The 12,510-nt window shown below is 44.8% G+C and overlaps 1 protein-coding gene across 3 annotated transcripts in view; it reads left to right on the forward strand.

Moving 5' to 3' along the window:
• Positions 1-12,510, forward strand: part of ACBD5 (acyl-CoA binding domain containing 5) — a 51,296-nt gene that overhangs the window by 24,084 nt on the left and 14,702 nt on the right. For all 3 annotated transcript variants that reach the window (XM_045003289.1, XM_045003287.1, XM_045003288.1), the window contains exons 6-7: positions 7,970-8,110; positions 8,980-9,189. In XM_045003289.1, the coding sequence (XP_044859224.1) occupies positions 7,970-8,110; positions 8,980-9,189 (351 nt within the window). The remainder of the gene's footprint in view (positions 1-7,969; positions 8,111-8,979; positions 9,190-12,510) is intronic.

Below are 12,510 nucleotides of genomic sequence, written 5' to 3' on the forward strand. Positions count from 1 at the left end.
AAACTGGAGTGGATAAAACACTGATAAATGTAAAGATAGAGCTCAAAATGTTTTGTTCCGTCTCTGTTTGATAGAATCCTCTCTTGTGTCTCATTTATGTGTGGTGACAATTGCAATACGTAGAGCAGATGTTTGCACAGCCAGCTGCTATACTGTGCACGTGTTGGGCAGAGAGCACAACCATGAAAACTTCCTTTGCAGCAGTAAGTTGCACGTTGTATTAGGAGAGCTTGAGTTACACTCTGACAACATGCTTAGGTACCACTCTGACACCCTCATCTATTATGTCAAATTTTCAGTTGTTCCTGTCCCATGGACTGCACAAATAATACTACCTTTACCTTTTTATATGCTTTTCATCAATGGACCTTACCAAGATTAGCTAAGCCTCACAACATCTCATGAGAAGTGATAGACACTGTAATCACACCACCCTTCATTGAAAGACAGTAGAAGGATGCAGTTCAGGAAAGGAAGCAAACAATTCTGGAGGCAATGCAGAGAGAATTTAAGTTGGCAAAATGTAATTGTGTATCTTGGAAGTGAACCAGGACACTACCATTAAGCATTTATTTTCAGAAGCAAAGTGCTATGTGATCTGTAATGATTGCAAAAGGTCAGAAAAAAATACCACATGCTCAGTTACCAAGATCACATCCTGCAGCATTTAGGTGTTTCTTTGAGGTCTGCCATCTAAGAACTGAGCTGGCCTGAACCTGCTTAGCTTAGGAGAACTGAGGGGTCACTTCATAAGGTGATATGACTGCAGGCCACATAACTTAGCATATCAAAGATTATTTAACATCCCGGTGCTATAGTATGAGGAAGCAGAAGATATTTTATGGCCTGTCTCAAGGGAATAAAAAAAACCACTGTTGTCTAAGGTGCAGGGCCTACACAGCCAGTTATTAGTGAAGGTAATGATAATGAGATGTAAAAGCAGCAAAGAATCCTGTGGCACCTTATAGACTAACAGACGTTTTGCAGCATGAGCTTTCATGGGTGAATACCCACTTCGTCGGATGCAAGTAGTGGAAATTTCCAGGGGCAGGTATATATAAGCAAGCAAGCTAGAGATAACAAGGTTAGATCTATCAGGGAGGATGAGGCCCTGTTCTAGCAGTTGAGGTGTGAAAACCACCCATGAAAGCTCATGCTGCAAAACGTCTGTTAGTCTATAAGGTGCCACAGGATTCTTTGCTGCTTTTACAGAACCAGACTAACACGGCTACCCGTCTGATACTTGACACCATGCAAGGCACTGCATTTAGCCGTATGGAGTGGAAATCCATCAACCTCATGAAGAAACTTGCATAAATACAGACGGATATCATCTTCCTTTCCAAATGTAAACGGATGGACATCATACCTAATGGACTAAAGGTAAAAAATCCACTGCTATCTACATACTACACAGACCACAGTGAGAGATTATGCCATACTCTATCAAAGAAACTGAGGAACCACCTGATCAGCATCCTATACAGCAAACAGGAAAACATCAAAAAAGAGCTCTCCAACCTGGAGACTCTCATCAATAACCAAACTTCCATACAAACGGACTTCACTAAAATAAGACAAGAGATCTACATTACTCACTTCACCTCTCTACAAAGGAAAAAGGACTGTAAGCTGTCTAAACTCCTATCTGCCACATGGGGCCACAACCGTGGTATCCCTAACCCACCCAGCAATATCGTCAATCTATCCAACCACATGCTCAGTCCAGAAGAACAGTCTGTCCTATCTCGGGGACTCTCTTTCTGCCCTGCCACCCCCACCACCATGATACAGTTCTGTGGTGATCTGGAAGCCTACTTTCGCCGTCTCCGACTCAAAGAATACTTTCAGGACAGCACTGAACAGCGCACTGATACAGTTACCCTCCCACCAACAGCACAAGAAGAAGAACTCCACATGGACTCCTCCTGAGGGTTGAAATGACAATCTGGACCTATACATTGAATGCTTCCGCCGACGTGCACAGGCAGAAATTGTGGAAAAACAACATCGCTTGCCTCACAACCTAAGTCGAGCAGAATGCAATGCCATCCACAGCCTCAGAAACCATCCTGACATCATAATCAAAGAGGCTGATAAAGGAGGTGCTGTTGTCATCATGAACAGGTCTGACTACCAAAAGGAGGCTGCCAGACAACTCTCCAATACCAAATTTTACAGGCTTCTTCCCTCAGATCCCTCTGAGGAATACACTAAGAAACTGCACCATCTACTCAGGACACTCCCTACACTAACACCGGAACAAATCAACATACCCTTAGAGCCCTGACCAGGGTTATTCTATCTACTACCCAGGATCCACAAACCCGGAAATCCTGGACGCCCCATCATCTCGGGCATTGGAACTCTCACCGTAGGACTGTCTGGATATGTAGACTCTCTACTCAGACCCTATGCCACCAGCACTCCCAGCTATCTCCGTGACACCACAGATTTCCTGAGGAAACTGCAATGCATTGGTGACCTTCCAGAAAACACCATCCTAGCCACCATGGATGTAGAGGCTCTCTACACAAACATCCCACACACTGATGGAATACAAGCTGTCAGGAACAGTATCCCTGATGATGCCACAGCACAACTGGCTGCTGAGCTCTGTGCCTTTATCCTCACACACAACTATTTCAAATTTAATGACAATATATATCTCCAGATCAGTGGCACTGCTATGGGCACCCGCATGGCCCCACAATATGCCAATATTTTTATGGCCGACCTGGAACAACGCTTCCTCAGCTCCCGTCCACTCACGCCCCTTCTCTACCTACGCTACATTGATGACATCTTCATCATCTGGACCCATGGGAAGGAGACTCTGGAAAAATTCCACCATGATTTCAACAGCTTCCACCCCTCCATCAACCTCAGCCTGACCAATCTACACAGGAGGTCCACAACCTAGACACCACGGTGCAAATAAGTGATGGTCACGTTAACACAACCCTATACTGAAAACCTACCGACCGCTATGCCTACCTTCATGCCTCCAGCTTCCATCCGGGACACACCACAAGATCCATTGTCTACAGTCAAGCACTGAGGTACAACTGTATCTGCTCTAACCCTGCAGACAGAGACCAACACCTATAAAATCTCCACCAAGCATTCTCAAGACTACAGTAGCCACACGAGGAAATAAGGAAACAGATCAACAGAGCCAGACGTGTACCCAGAAGCCTCCTACTGCAGGACAAACCCAAGAAAGAAACCAACAGGACTCCACTGGCCATCACATACAGTCCCCAGCTAAAACCCCTCCAACGCATCATCAGGGATCTACAACCCATCCTGGACAATGATCTCTCACTTTCACAGGCCTTGGGTGGCAGGCCAGTCCTCGCCCACAGACAACCTGCCAACCTGAAGCATATTCTCACCAGCAACTGCACACCGCACCATAGTAACTCTAGCTCAGGAACCAATCCATGCAACAAACCTCGATGCCAACTCTGCCCACATATCTACACCAGCAACACCATCACAGGACCTAACCAGATCAGCCACACCATCACCGGTTCATTCACCTGGACGTCCACCAATGTAATATATGCCAGCAATGCCCTTCTGCTATGTACATCGGCCAAACTGGACAGTCTCTAAGGGTAGGTCTATACTTACCGCGCGGGTCGACGTGGAGAGTTCGACTTCTCGGAGTTCGAACTATCGCGTCTAATCAAGACGCGATAGTTCAAACTCCCCACGCGCTCCGGTCGACTACGGAACTTCACCACCGCGAACGGCGGTGGCGGAGTCGACCTTGGAGCCGCGGACTTCGATCCCGCGGCGTCTGGACGGGTGAGTAGTTCGAACTAGGGTACTTCGAGTTCAGCTACGCGACTTGCGTACCTTAGTTCAAACCCCCCCCCCCCTTAGTGTAGACCAGGCCTAAGGAAAAGGATAAATGGACACAAATCAGATATTAGGAATGGCAATATACAAAAACCTGTAGGAGAACACTCCAACCTCCCTGGCCACACAATAGCAGATCTTAAGGTGGCCATCCTGCAGCAAAAAAACTTTAGGACCAGACTTCAAAGAGAAACTGCTGAGCTTCAGTTCATCTGCAAATTTGACACCATCAGCTCAGGATTAAACAAAGACTGTGAATGGCTTGCCAACTACAGAACCAGTTTCTCCTCCCTTGGTTTTCACACCTCAACTGCTAGAACAGGGCCTCATCCTCCCTGATTGATCTAACCTCGTTATCTCTAGCTTTCTTCTTGCTTGCTTATATATACCTGCCCCTGGAAATTTCCACTACTTGCATCTGACGAAGTGGGTATTCACCCATGAAAGCTCATGCTGCAAAATGTCTGTTAGTCTATAAGGTGCCACAGGATTCTTTGCTGCTTTTACAGAACCAGACTAACACGGCTACCCCTCTGATACTTGATAATGAGATGATGATAATGAGCATGTGCAGTATTACACAAACTGCCATTGATGGGTTTCCAACAACCTTTATGACTGGTAAATTTTTCTCTCATGAAATTATAACAATCTAGAAGACAAAAGATTTTATTTAAGCTTTTTGAAATGATGCATGGAAAAATCCTGAGGATGGGATATGAATAGAGGTATACCAGGTCCTCTTGATAAAAGGACACTGCCTGTGCTAAGCCAGAATCCTGACTTGTGTCACCATCCCAAAACAGCAGCATAATGGGGTTCCTGTTAGGAATGTGCCTACTATATTACTCTTCCAAAATTGCTTTAGTGATTTGTATAGCTGACAGAAGAATGTATAGGGCTCAGGAAGTTTGGCAAGACATTGTGCCTTTTTCTTGTACTTGTATATCTTTTCCCCTTTCTTCTATTACAGTCCTGCTCCCTACTTAAATACTCCCTCCCAATTGTTCTATGCCATTGCCCCTCCTGTAGTTCTTCATGCTGCTACTGCACTGCTGGTTCACATCCTACTTGACTGATTCGTCTCACCCAACTATGCAGAGTGAGAAGAGGAAAATAAATCAGGAGGAGTTTTGTGTCACCCAAGCTGGGGGCATTGGAGTAGCATGAAAGGCTACTAACAGTCTGACTGGGGTAATGAGAATGGAAAAGTGGGAGAGGGGAAATTCAAAATTAGCCCAAAGTGACCTACAGATTTAAAAAGCTTTCTGCCACTTCCCCCTCTACTATAAAAGCAGATTCCTCAAGAGGTAGCCAGGACCCTCTTATGGCATGTGAGCCCTGGATACTGTCCAGTAGCTCTGGCTAGTGGTACTGAATAGCATTATATTCTTCAGTTTATCATGTACAAAGTTAGTATTGTTACAGTGGTGCTGGTACAGGATAAGGAGGAGGATGCCAGCAGCCATACTACTTTGGGTTCTGATCTTGTGAGATATATATTAAGTTAAATAGTGTTGGACCTGGTCAGGACTTTGGTGGGACACCTCTGATGAAAAACATGCAAAGCAAGGGTACTACAGAAGTATTGGTGATGACCAACTATCATGTGATTCAGCATTGAACTGATGCCTCAGCATGATCTTAGGGAGCACTATGCTGCTGGATGTGACCTTTTGGGTGAGAAGTAAACAAAGGTCTTGATCGTTCAGATATTCCATAACATTTTTCATAAGGTGTCCTTCCCTAATTCCAGCTTTGATAACATGCTGCTCAAATTAGCCCCATCCCAAATGGTTAAGATCTCCTTAGTATTTGTTCTGGCTGGGGTTAGAGCTCACTGAAGAGAGAGTATGCTTAATTACGGCAAGCCTCTACAGTACAAAAAGAAAAGAGTAAATATAGAATGCACTTATGGTGAGGTTGTGGTTTAACAGCAATCTTGGTATAGGTCAGAGGTTCCAGATTTTAGTTCTCCCTCTCCTGATCTCAGCAAAAACATGATGCATGGAGCCACCTCCTATCCTTGTATTTCCTGTTTAGATCCTACATCACAGGGCAGGGTACTTGGTTGCACCTTTTTACTTCACGGGGAAAGGTGGTAGCGGGAAAGCTTCCCTACCTTTTGCTCCTGTTCACATTGCAGGGGACCTGAGAAATGTCATCATTAGCCTCCCCATCTCTCCTGCCCCAATATAAAATAACCTCAGTTGTACTTCACTGTAAATGGGGCACAATTTATCGCAAGTTTTGTTGAATAGGAATATGGGGAGCAAGAGATCATATGTTCCCTCATACTCTTGACAGTGATCAAATTAGGCCATAGTTTCCTTAAACTATAGGAGTGCGGTTAGCCTGCCTGCCTCCCTCCCTCCCCACCGGAAGGTTAGTTTACGTAGAAAACTCTGAATACTAAATTACATTGCAGCAAAGAAAATATTAGAGCAGTGTTAATATGTCTAATGTAAATGTATATTATGCAACTCAAATTAAAGAATTAATCCTTCATGGTTCTGACAAAGTTAATGTAAAAACTATGCTAATACAGTGATAAGGCTGACAATTAAAACAGACAAGAATTCAGCCTTGATGTTAAGTTCAAAAGCTTAAGGGTCCCACTGTAACTCTGTCCCCTTATTATTTTGTACTTTTATTGCCTGACATCAGTGTATGTCTTAATATATGTGTTGTACAGACAAAACTACACAGGATCTTTTCAGGGGGCAAGACAAAGATGCCACATTTATTATGATAATTTGATTTATGACCAATAACTAATATCTTAATTCACATACCCACACACCCACCCACCCATCAGATGTTCTGCAGCTGCTGCATAGTTACCAGTTCTGAAGATAGCTTAAGTTCATGGCTTGATTTTGCAGCTTGGGTTCGTAGCTTGTTGTGGCTAACTGGCCAGGAAAGCCAGGCACAAGGACGAGCTGGATCTCTGTTGGGCATGCACCGACGTCCTTCCATGTTGGCAGCAGAATGTTACCCTCCAAAGTCTTCCATCTCACCCATCCTTTTTGTAGGCCTTAGTTTGAATCCAGAGTCTAAAGGTTTTGCTGTGTCACGCTGTCTCTGGGTTTGGTGATTGATCACCCGTCAATTGCAGGCGTGACTTTCAGCCTCGGACCTGCCTTTTATCGTCCTTCTATTGTACCTTTTCTTTTTAGGGTGGACTTTTCCTACTTTGTTAGGGCTCTTGTCTGCATCTTCAGCCGGTGGGGTTTGAACTTTATTTCATCAGGACAGGCTGGGGCTGGAGGTTGATTCTATCATCCATACATACCTCAGTCACACATCTAAACTAAACTAATAAGATTACAGCAGAGTTTGCAAAAATGAAGGTTGGAGGAAGCTTTTACAAAATGGAGTGAGCGTTTTAAAATGGGGTTTGAATTGCAATATGGCAAACAGTGAATAGAAGTTACAATGTAGGCAAGTGTAGTGAATGGTGAACAGAAGTTACATTAATAAAGTGTACTACATATGTCCAGTGTGTTAGAATTGAGAGAATATTCTCTACTGACTTTACTGTTGTTTTTAAAAGAGAATACCCAATTGATTTCACTGATGTCTAAGTTTATTGTATAGTAGAGCTGAAGTAGTAAAGATAAGCCATTTGTGTTAGAATGCCAAAATAAATTTGAAATACTGTATCCTCTTCAGTTATACTACTCACAGGAGTGAATGGGGTTTTACTAAACTTTTTTCCAAAATTCACTTTTGGGCTGAGAGAAAACTTGACACTTAAACCCAATGGGAACTTTCTAGAGAAATAGAGATGCATAGGCTTAGAACAGAATGGCCATCTCAGTCTTCCCTATAGTGTTACTGCTGTAGTGCTATACACGGGGTAATATTTTCCACCTCTTTGATGTTAGCAGCATAGCAAGAATAGTGTTTTTTGCCAGTTAGTTCCTAGACTATTTTTGATCTGATTCAGAGGAAGCAATTCATCTGCAGTTATACACAGACGTTGTGTGGTGAGTGACAGTAAGGAGGATTAGGGTTAGGGTTAGGGTTACACTGTTCTAAACTGTGGCTTTAAAATAAATACTAAAATTCTTGTCTTTTTAAAATTTGTCTTTAGAGCTTGGTAATGTTATGACTTCCACACCAAATTCAAAGGCCGTGAATGGTAAAGCTGAGAGCAGTGACAGTGGAGCAGAATCAGAAGAGGAAGAGGGTCATGAAGAAGAAGAGGAAAAAGAAATACAACAAAGTGAAAAAGGTATAGTTTCTAGTCCTGAACTATTATACCTTTTCCAACACAAAGGGCTGTATCTTGAATGTCATGTGTGAGATACATCAGTAGGTTTATTTTGTTTTATACAAAGTGCACGGAAGAATACATATGAAGAATGGGATCACCTTTCAATCTGAACTACAAGGTGAAGGACTAAGGACGACAACCCTAAAACCTGTTTCGTACAGGCAGAGCCCTGCATATATAGAGAGCCTCATTAATTTCATTAGGGGTGTGTCTGCACATAACAGCTTACAAGATGAGGGCCTAAGGTGTGCTGTGTCTGGTTATTCTGTTATATGTTTAGGACCTGTTTATCTTGTGGGTGGCTGTGAGTGCATGTAGGCGCATGGGATACAACCACAGAATTAAAATTCCTATTTCTTCCTCTTCTTCAACGAAAGATAAAAGGAAAGTTTTTCAGTGAGGACTTCTTGTGTGTGTGTTTGTGGGGATTTTGGGAAAATACAGGTCTCATATGAAAACCAAGAGAAACTATGCATTTAGAACTTAGCCGTTAATATTTTTTTCTATGAGAGAAAACTAATAATCCTCTTAGTTTTACTAACTGATGAGGGCTACAGTGGATTTGCTACTTTTATATTTAAAAATACCTGTTTTGCTTGCTATGTAGAATGAAAGTTTAGGATTTTTTTGCATTTAAGCTTTTTTTTTTTTTTAAAGATGCAGAACTAACCTTGTGAACCTAACTCCAAGTGAAAATGTACTCTAAATCTGATTCAGACCATACAAGATATACACAGCAGATCAGAAAGTCAACTATCTGGAAAAATGTGTTTTGTACCATAAGTCATGTGGCTTTTTATTTGCAAGGTTTCCTTGTTCTTTCACAGACTATAAGAATGTAAAGCAGGACTCAGCAGCATCTAAGGATTTGGAAAGTATTGTCACTAATGGCTGTTATAAGGACAGCTTTGTTCCAGAAATGCAGAATGGCATCCAGACTAAATCTGCCCTGAATGGCTTAAATGTGGAGGAAGAAATAACGAAAGTGGAGCAAAGACTAGCACTAACGGGAAAAACTAATAACAGTGGTCACCAAGGTATTGTCCTCACATGAGTACATTGTCATTTGCATATTCTCTGATCAAAGCTTACTTCAGGGATTTGGAGAGCTGCAGCTGGTGCTCTTAAAGGATCTGTGGTTAAAGAAAGAAAATTAAATGTGATTAAAATTAGAGTCCAGGTTTATATACACTTTTCCAGGGTGTAGGGGCCTGCCCCCATCCGCCTGCCCACGTGGCGCTCCTGCCGGGGAGTGGGGTTAAGGTGCAGGGGCTTGCTCCCCTCCACCTGAATGCCTGGTGCTCTAGTTGGGGAGTGGGGTCAGGGGGCGGAAGCTTGTCCCCCTTTGCCCACCTGGTGCCCAGGAAGCCCCCATGCCCCGACCCCACTCCGCGGCAGGAGTGCCGGGCATGCGGAGTGGGACAAGCCCCCCGTGCCCCAATCCCATTTCCCTTGCAAGAGGGTGGGAGGGACTGCTGGCGGAAGGCTTGGGGAGGGGCCCTCACTTGCCCTGGCCCAGGGTCCCATAAAAGCTTAATGTGCTTCTCAGTATATATCTGCATCACATCTTGGAGAATCAGAGTTACAGTTTCTTTAAGTAGATGCACATTTTTCATGTTTCTTTTTCTTTGAGTAGATGGAACCGCATATCCCACTTAGGTGACACACAAGCAGTACGCACACCTCCTCTTCCCACCCCTTTATCCCCCAAGAGGCAGGGCACAGAGTCTACTTGAACAAGGATTGTAGGACCACCCTGCTGAAGGTTGCATCCGCCCTGGAAGAATCAGTAATGGCATAACGGTTCATAAATGGATGGATGGATGACCAGGTAGCAGCCCTACAAATGTCCAATATGGAAAAGTCACTGAGGAATGCTATTGACATTGCTTGTGCTCTCACTGAATGAGCTCGTGCCTGTTGAGGGGGAGAAGTTGAAGCTGTTTCATATGCAGTCTTGACACAGAATGTTATCCATCTAGAGTTTGTCTGTGAAGAGACAACTTGACACTTCATACGATCTGCATATGCCACAAACAGGCGAGACAAAGCATAAAATAGTTTAGTTCTGTCCAGATAAAAAGCTAGACATCAGGCGATGTCTAATGTATGGACATGCTGCTCCTCCAGAGGTGAATGCGGCTTAGGAAAGAATGAAGGTAATTTTATACCACCTGGTTCAAATGAAATTGAGAAACCACGTTAGACAAAAAATTTGGATGTGTCATAGTCACCTTGACTTTGGAGAATTGTGTGTAAGGAGGCCCTGCCATCAAACCTGCAACTTTCACACTTCCCTTGTGAATGTTATTTCTACCAGGAACACAGCTTTTTGACACAATAGTGGAGAGGGACAAGATGCTAGGGGCTCAAATGGAGGTCCCATCAGTGCCGCTAGGACCATGTTAAGGTTCCACAGAGGAACTGGCTCTTGGACCTGAGAATACAGGCAAAGAAGCCCAATTAAAAATTTTACTACCATGGGATTGGAGCAGACTGATCTCCTCTGAATAGAGGGATAAAATGCTGATGTTATTGCCAGATGCACTTTCAATGAATGAAGCACAAGTCATGACAATTGAGGGTGCAGCAGGTACTCCAAGATGTCTTGAATGGAAACCAGCTTCAGTTGAATTCTGCATGTCAATGACCACATGGAAAACTGTTTCCATTTTGCCAAATAGACCAGCCCTGGTAGAGGGCTTCCTACTGTTGAGTAAAACCTACTGAACAGTTGCTAAACAGTGCACTTTATCCTCATTCAGCCATGCAGCAGCCAGGCTGTGAGATGCAGGGAGCTGAGCATGGGGTGCAACGTGGGCTGTGATTCTGAGTGAGTAGGTTGAGATAGAGAAGAAGGGATGAGAGGTTGAACTGACAGTACAAGAAAGTTGGAGAACCAGCAGTACCTTGGACATGCCAGGGCAATGAGGATGAGCTTAGTCCAGTCCACTTTCAGCTTTAGGATGACCTGTGGGATGATTGCGATCAAGGGAAAGGCATAGAAGGGAGCCACTTGCCAGCGAGAGATGAAAGGCATAGGACAGGGAGCTTGGACTGAGGCCTCCTCAAGAGCAGAACAGGTGACATTTCCTGTTACCCTTTTAGCATTCAGGTTGATTGTCGGAATGCCCCTGGTTACGAAGATAGTCTGGAGCATGCTTGTCTCAGGGAAAGATACGTGACTCAGGGAAAAATTCCTGCTGAGATGGTCTGTGAGATGATTCTGAACCCCAGGCAAGTGGTTGGCTATCGGCATAATACTCTCCTTGATGCAAAACTGCCACATCTTGACTGTGTAAACTGTGCCAGAGCCGATCCTGCTCTAGGACTGAGCCTGGGTGGGATGACTCTCAAGGCTCCTTGAGGGGAAGGTTCACCAGTGCCTGAATCTGTGGCAGATCACCAGTCACAACTACAGACCTGGCCAGTGATCTTGGCTTTCAGCAGGATAAGGAGTAGAACCTCTGTAGATTCCATGAAGAGGCGACTGTTATAGATAAGGCATTGGTAACCTGTAGCTGCCAGGCCAGGGCCTGTGTCCCAACCACGAGAGGAGAACCAGTCCTGGTGCCCATAGTGTTCCATGAACGGCCCTTGCTCAGGTGATGGAGAGTGGGAAGAGTAAGAGCCCGACTCGGATGCCAAGGAATCTCAGCATTCAGCGGATTGTGGTGAGGCCAGCCCTAAGGGTGCGAGTAGCCAGTCTGACTTTTCCATAGCCCAGAATAATGAGGGGACTGGTGCTGATGGTGGAAACAGTAATGCTGGCACTGAGTATGCCTTCATTGTTTCCAGTGCTGGGAGCGATGTTGACCCCAAAGTCAGCATCGGTACCCAAGTAACTGATGGTGCCAAAGTGGAGAGCAGTTACTGCTGCCACAGCAACATTGGCAGTGCAAGCCCTGGGGGTACTGAAGAAATACCCTGGTGCTGAGGAGGTCCCTTGTGCCAACTCCGGTACTGGCCCCATTTCCATTGAGTGTGTTAGGGAAACATCGGGGTGCATCGCCAACAGACGCATAGGTTCAGCAGCCTGCCCTGCCAACAGGGCTAGCCCTGAAAAAGTTCTGGACCAAGAGAAAAGTTGGGACAGAAAGGCAGAGGACACCCACTTCTGCCTGATATGCCACCGCCAGGAAAGCAGCTGGTGCTGGTATCACCCTCGTCAGTACTGGGGCCAGAACTGGAGTCAAGGTACAGGATCTCTGACCTCCCTGCATGGTGCCAGGGAGTTGTTGTTGCTCCATCCCATGCACCACCATTCAACCTCTACCGATCCATGCTCCTTCTGGAGGAGGGAGACTAGTTCCCATGGGACTGGAGTGGACTTGAACGGTCTTATGCGACTTTCCCCG

This window comes from Mauremys mutica, chromosome 2 (assembly GCF_020497125.1).
Source record: "Mauremys mutica isolate MM-2020 ecotype Southern chromosome 2, ASM2049712v1, whole genome shotgun sequence".
NCBI classification, from domain to species: Eukaryota; Metazoa; Chordata; order Testudines; family Geoemydidae; genus Mauremys; species Mauremys mutica.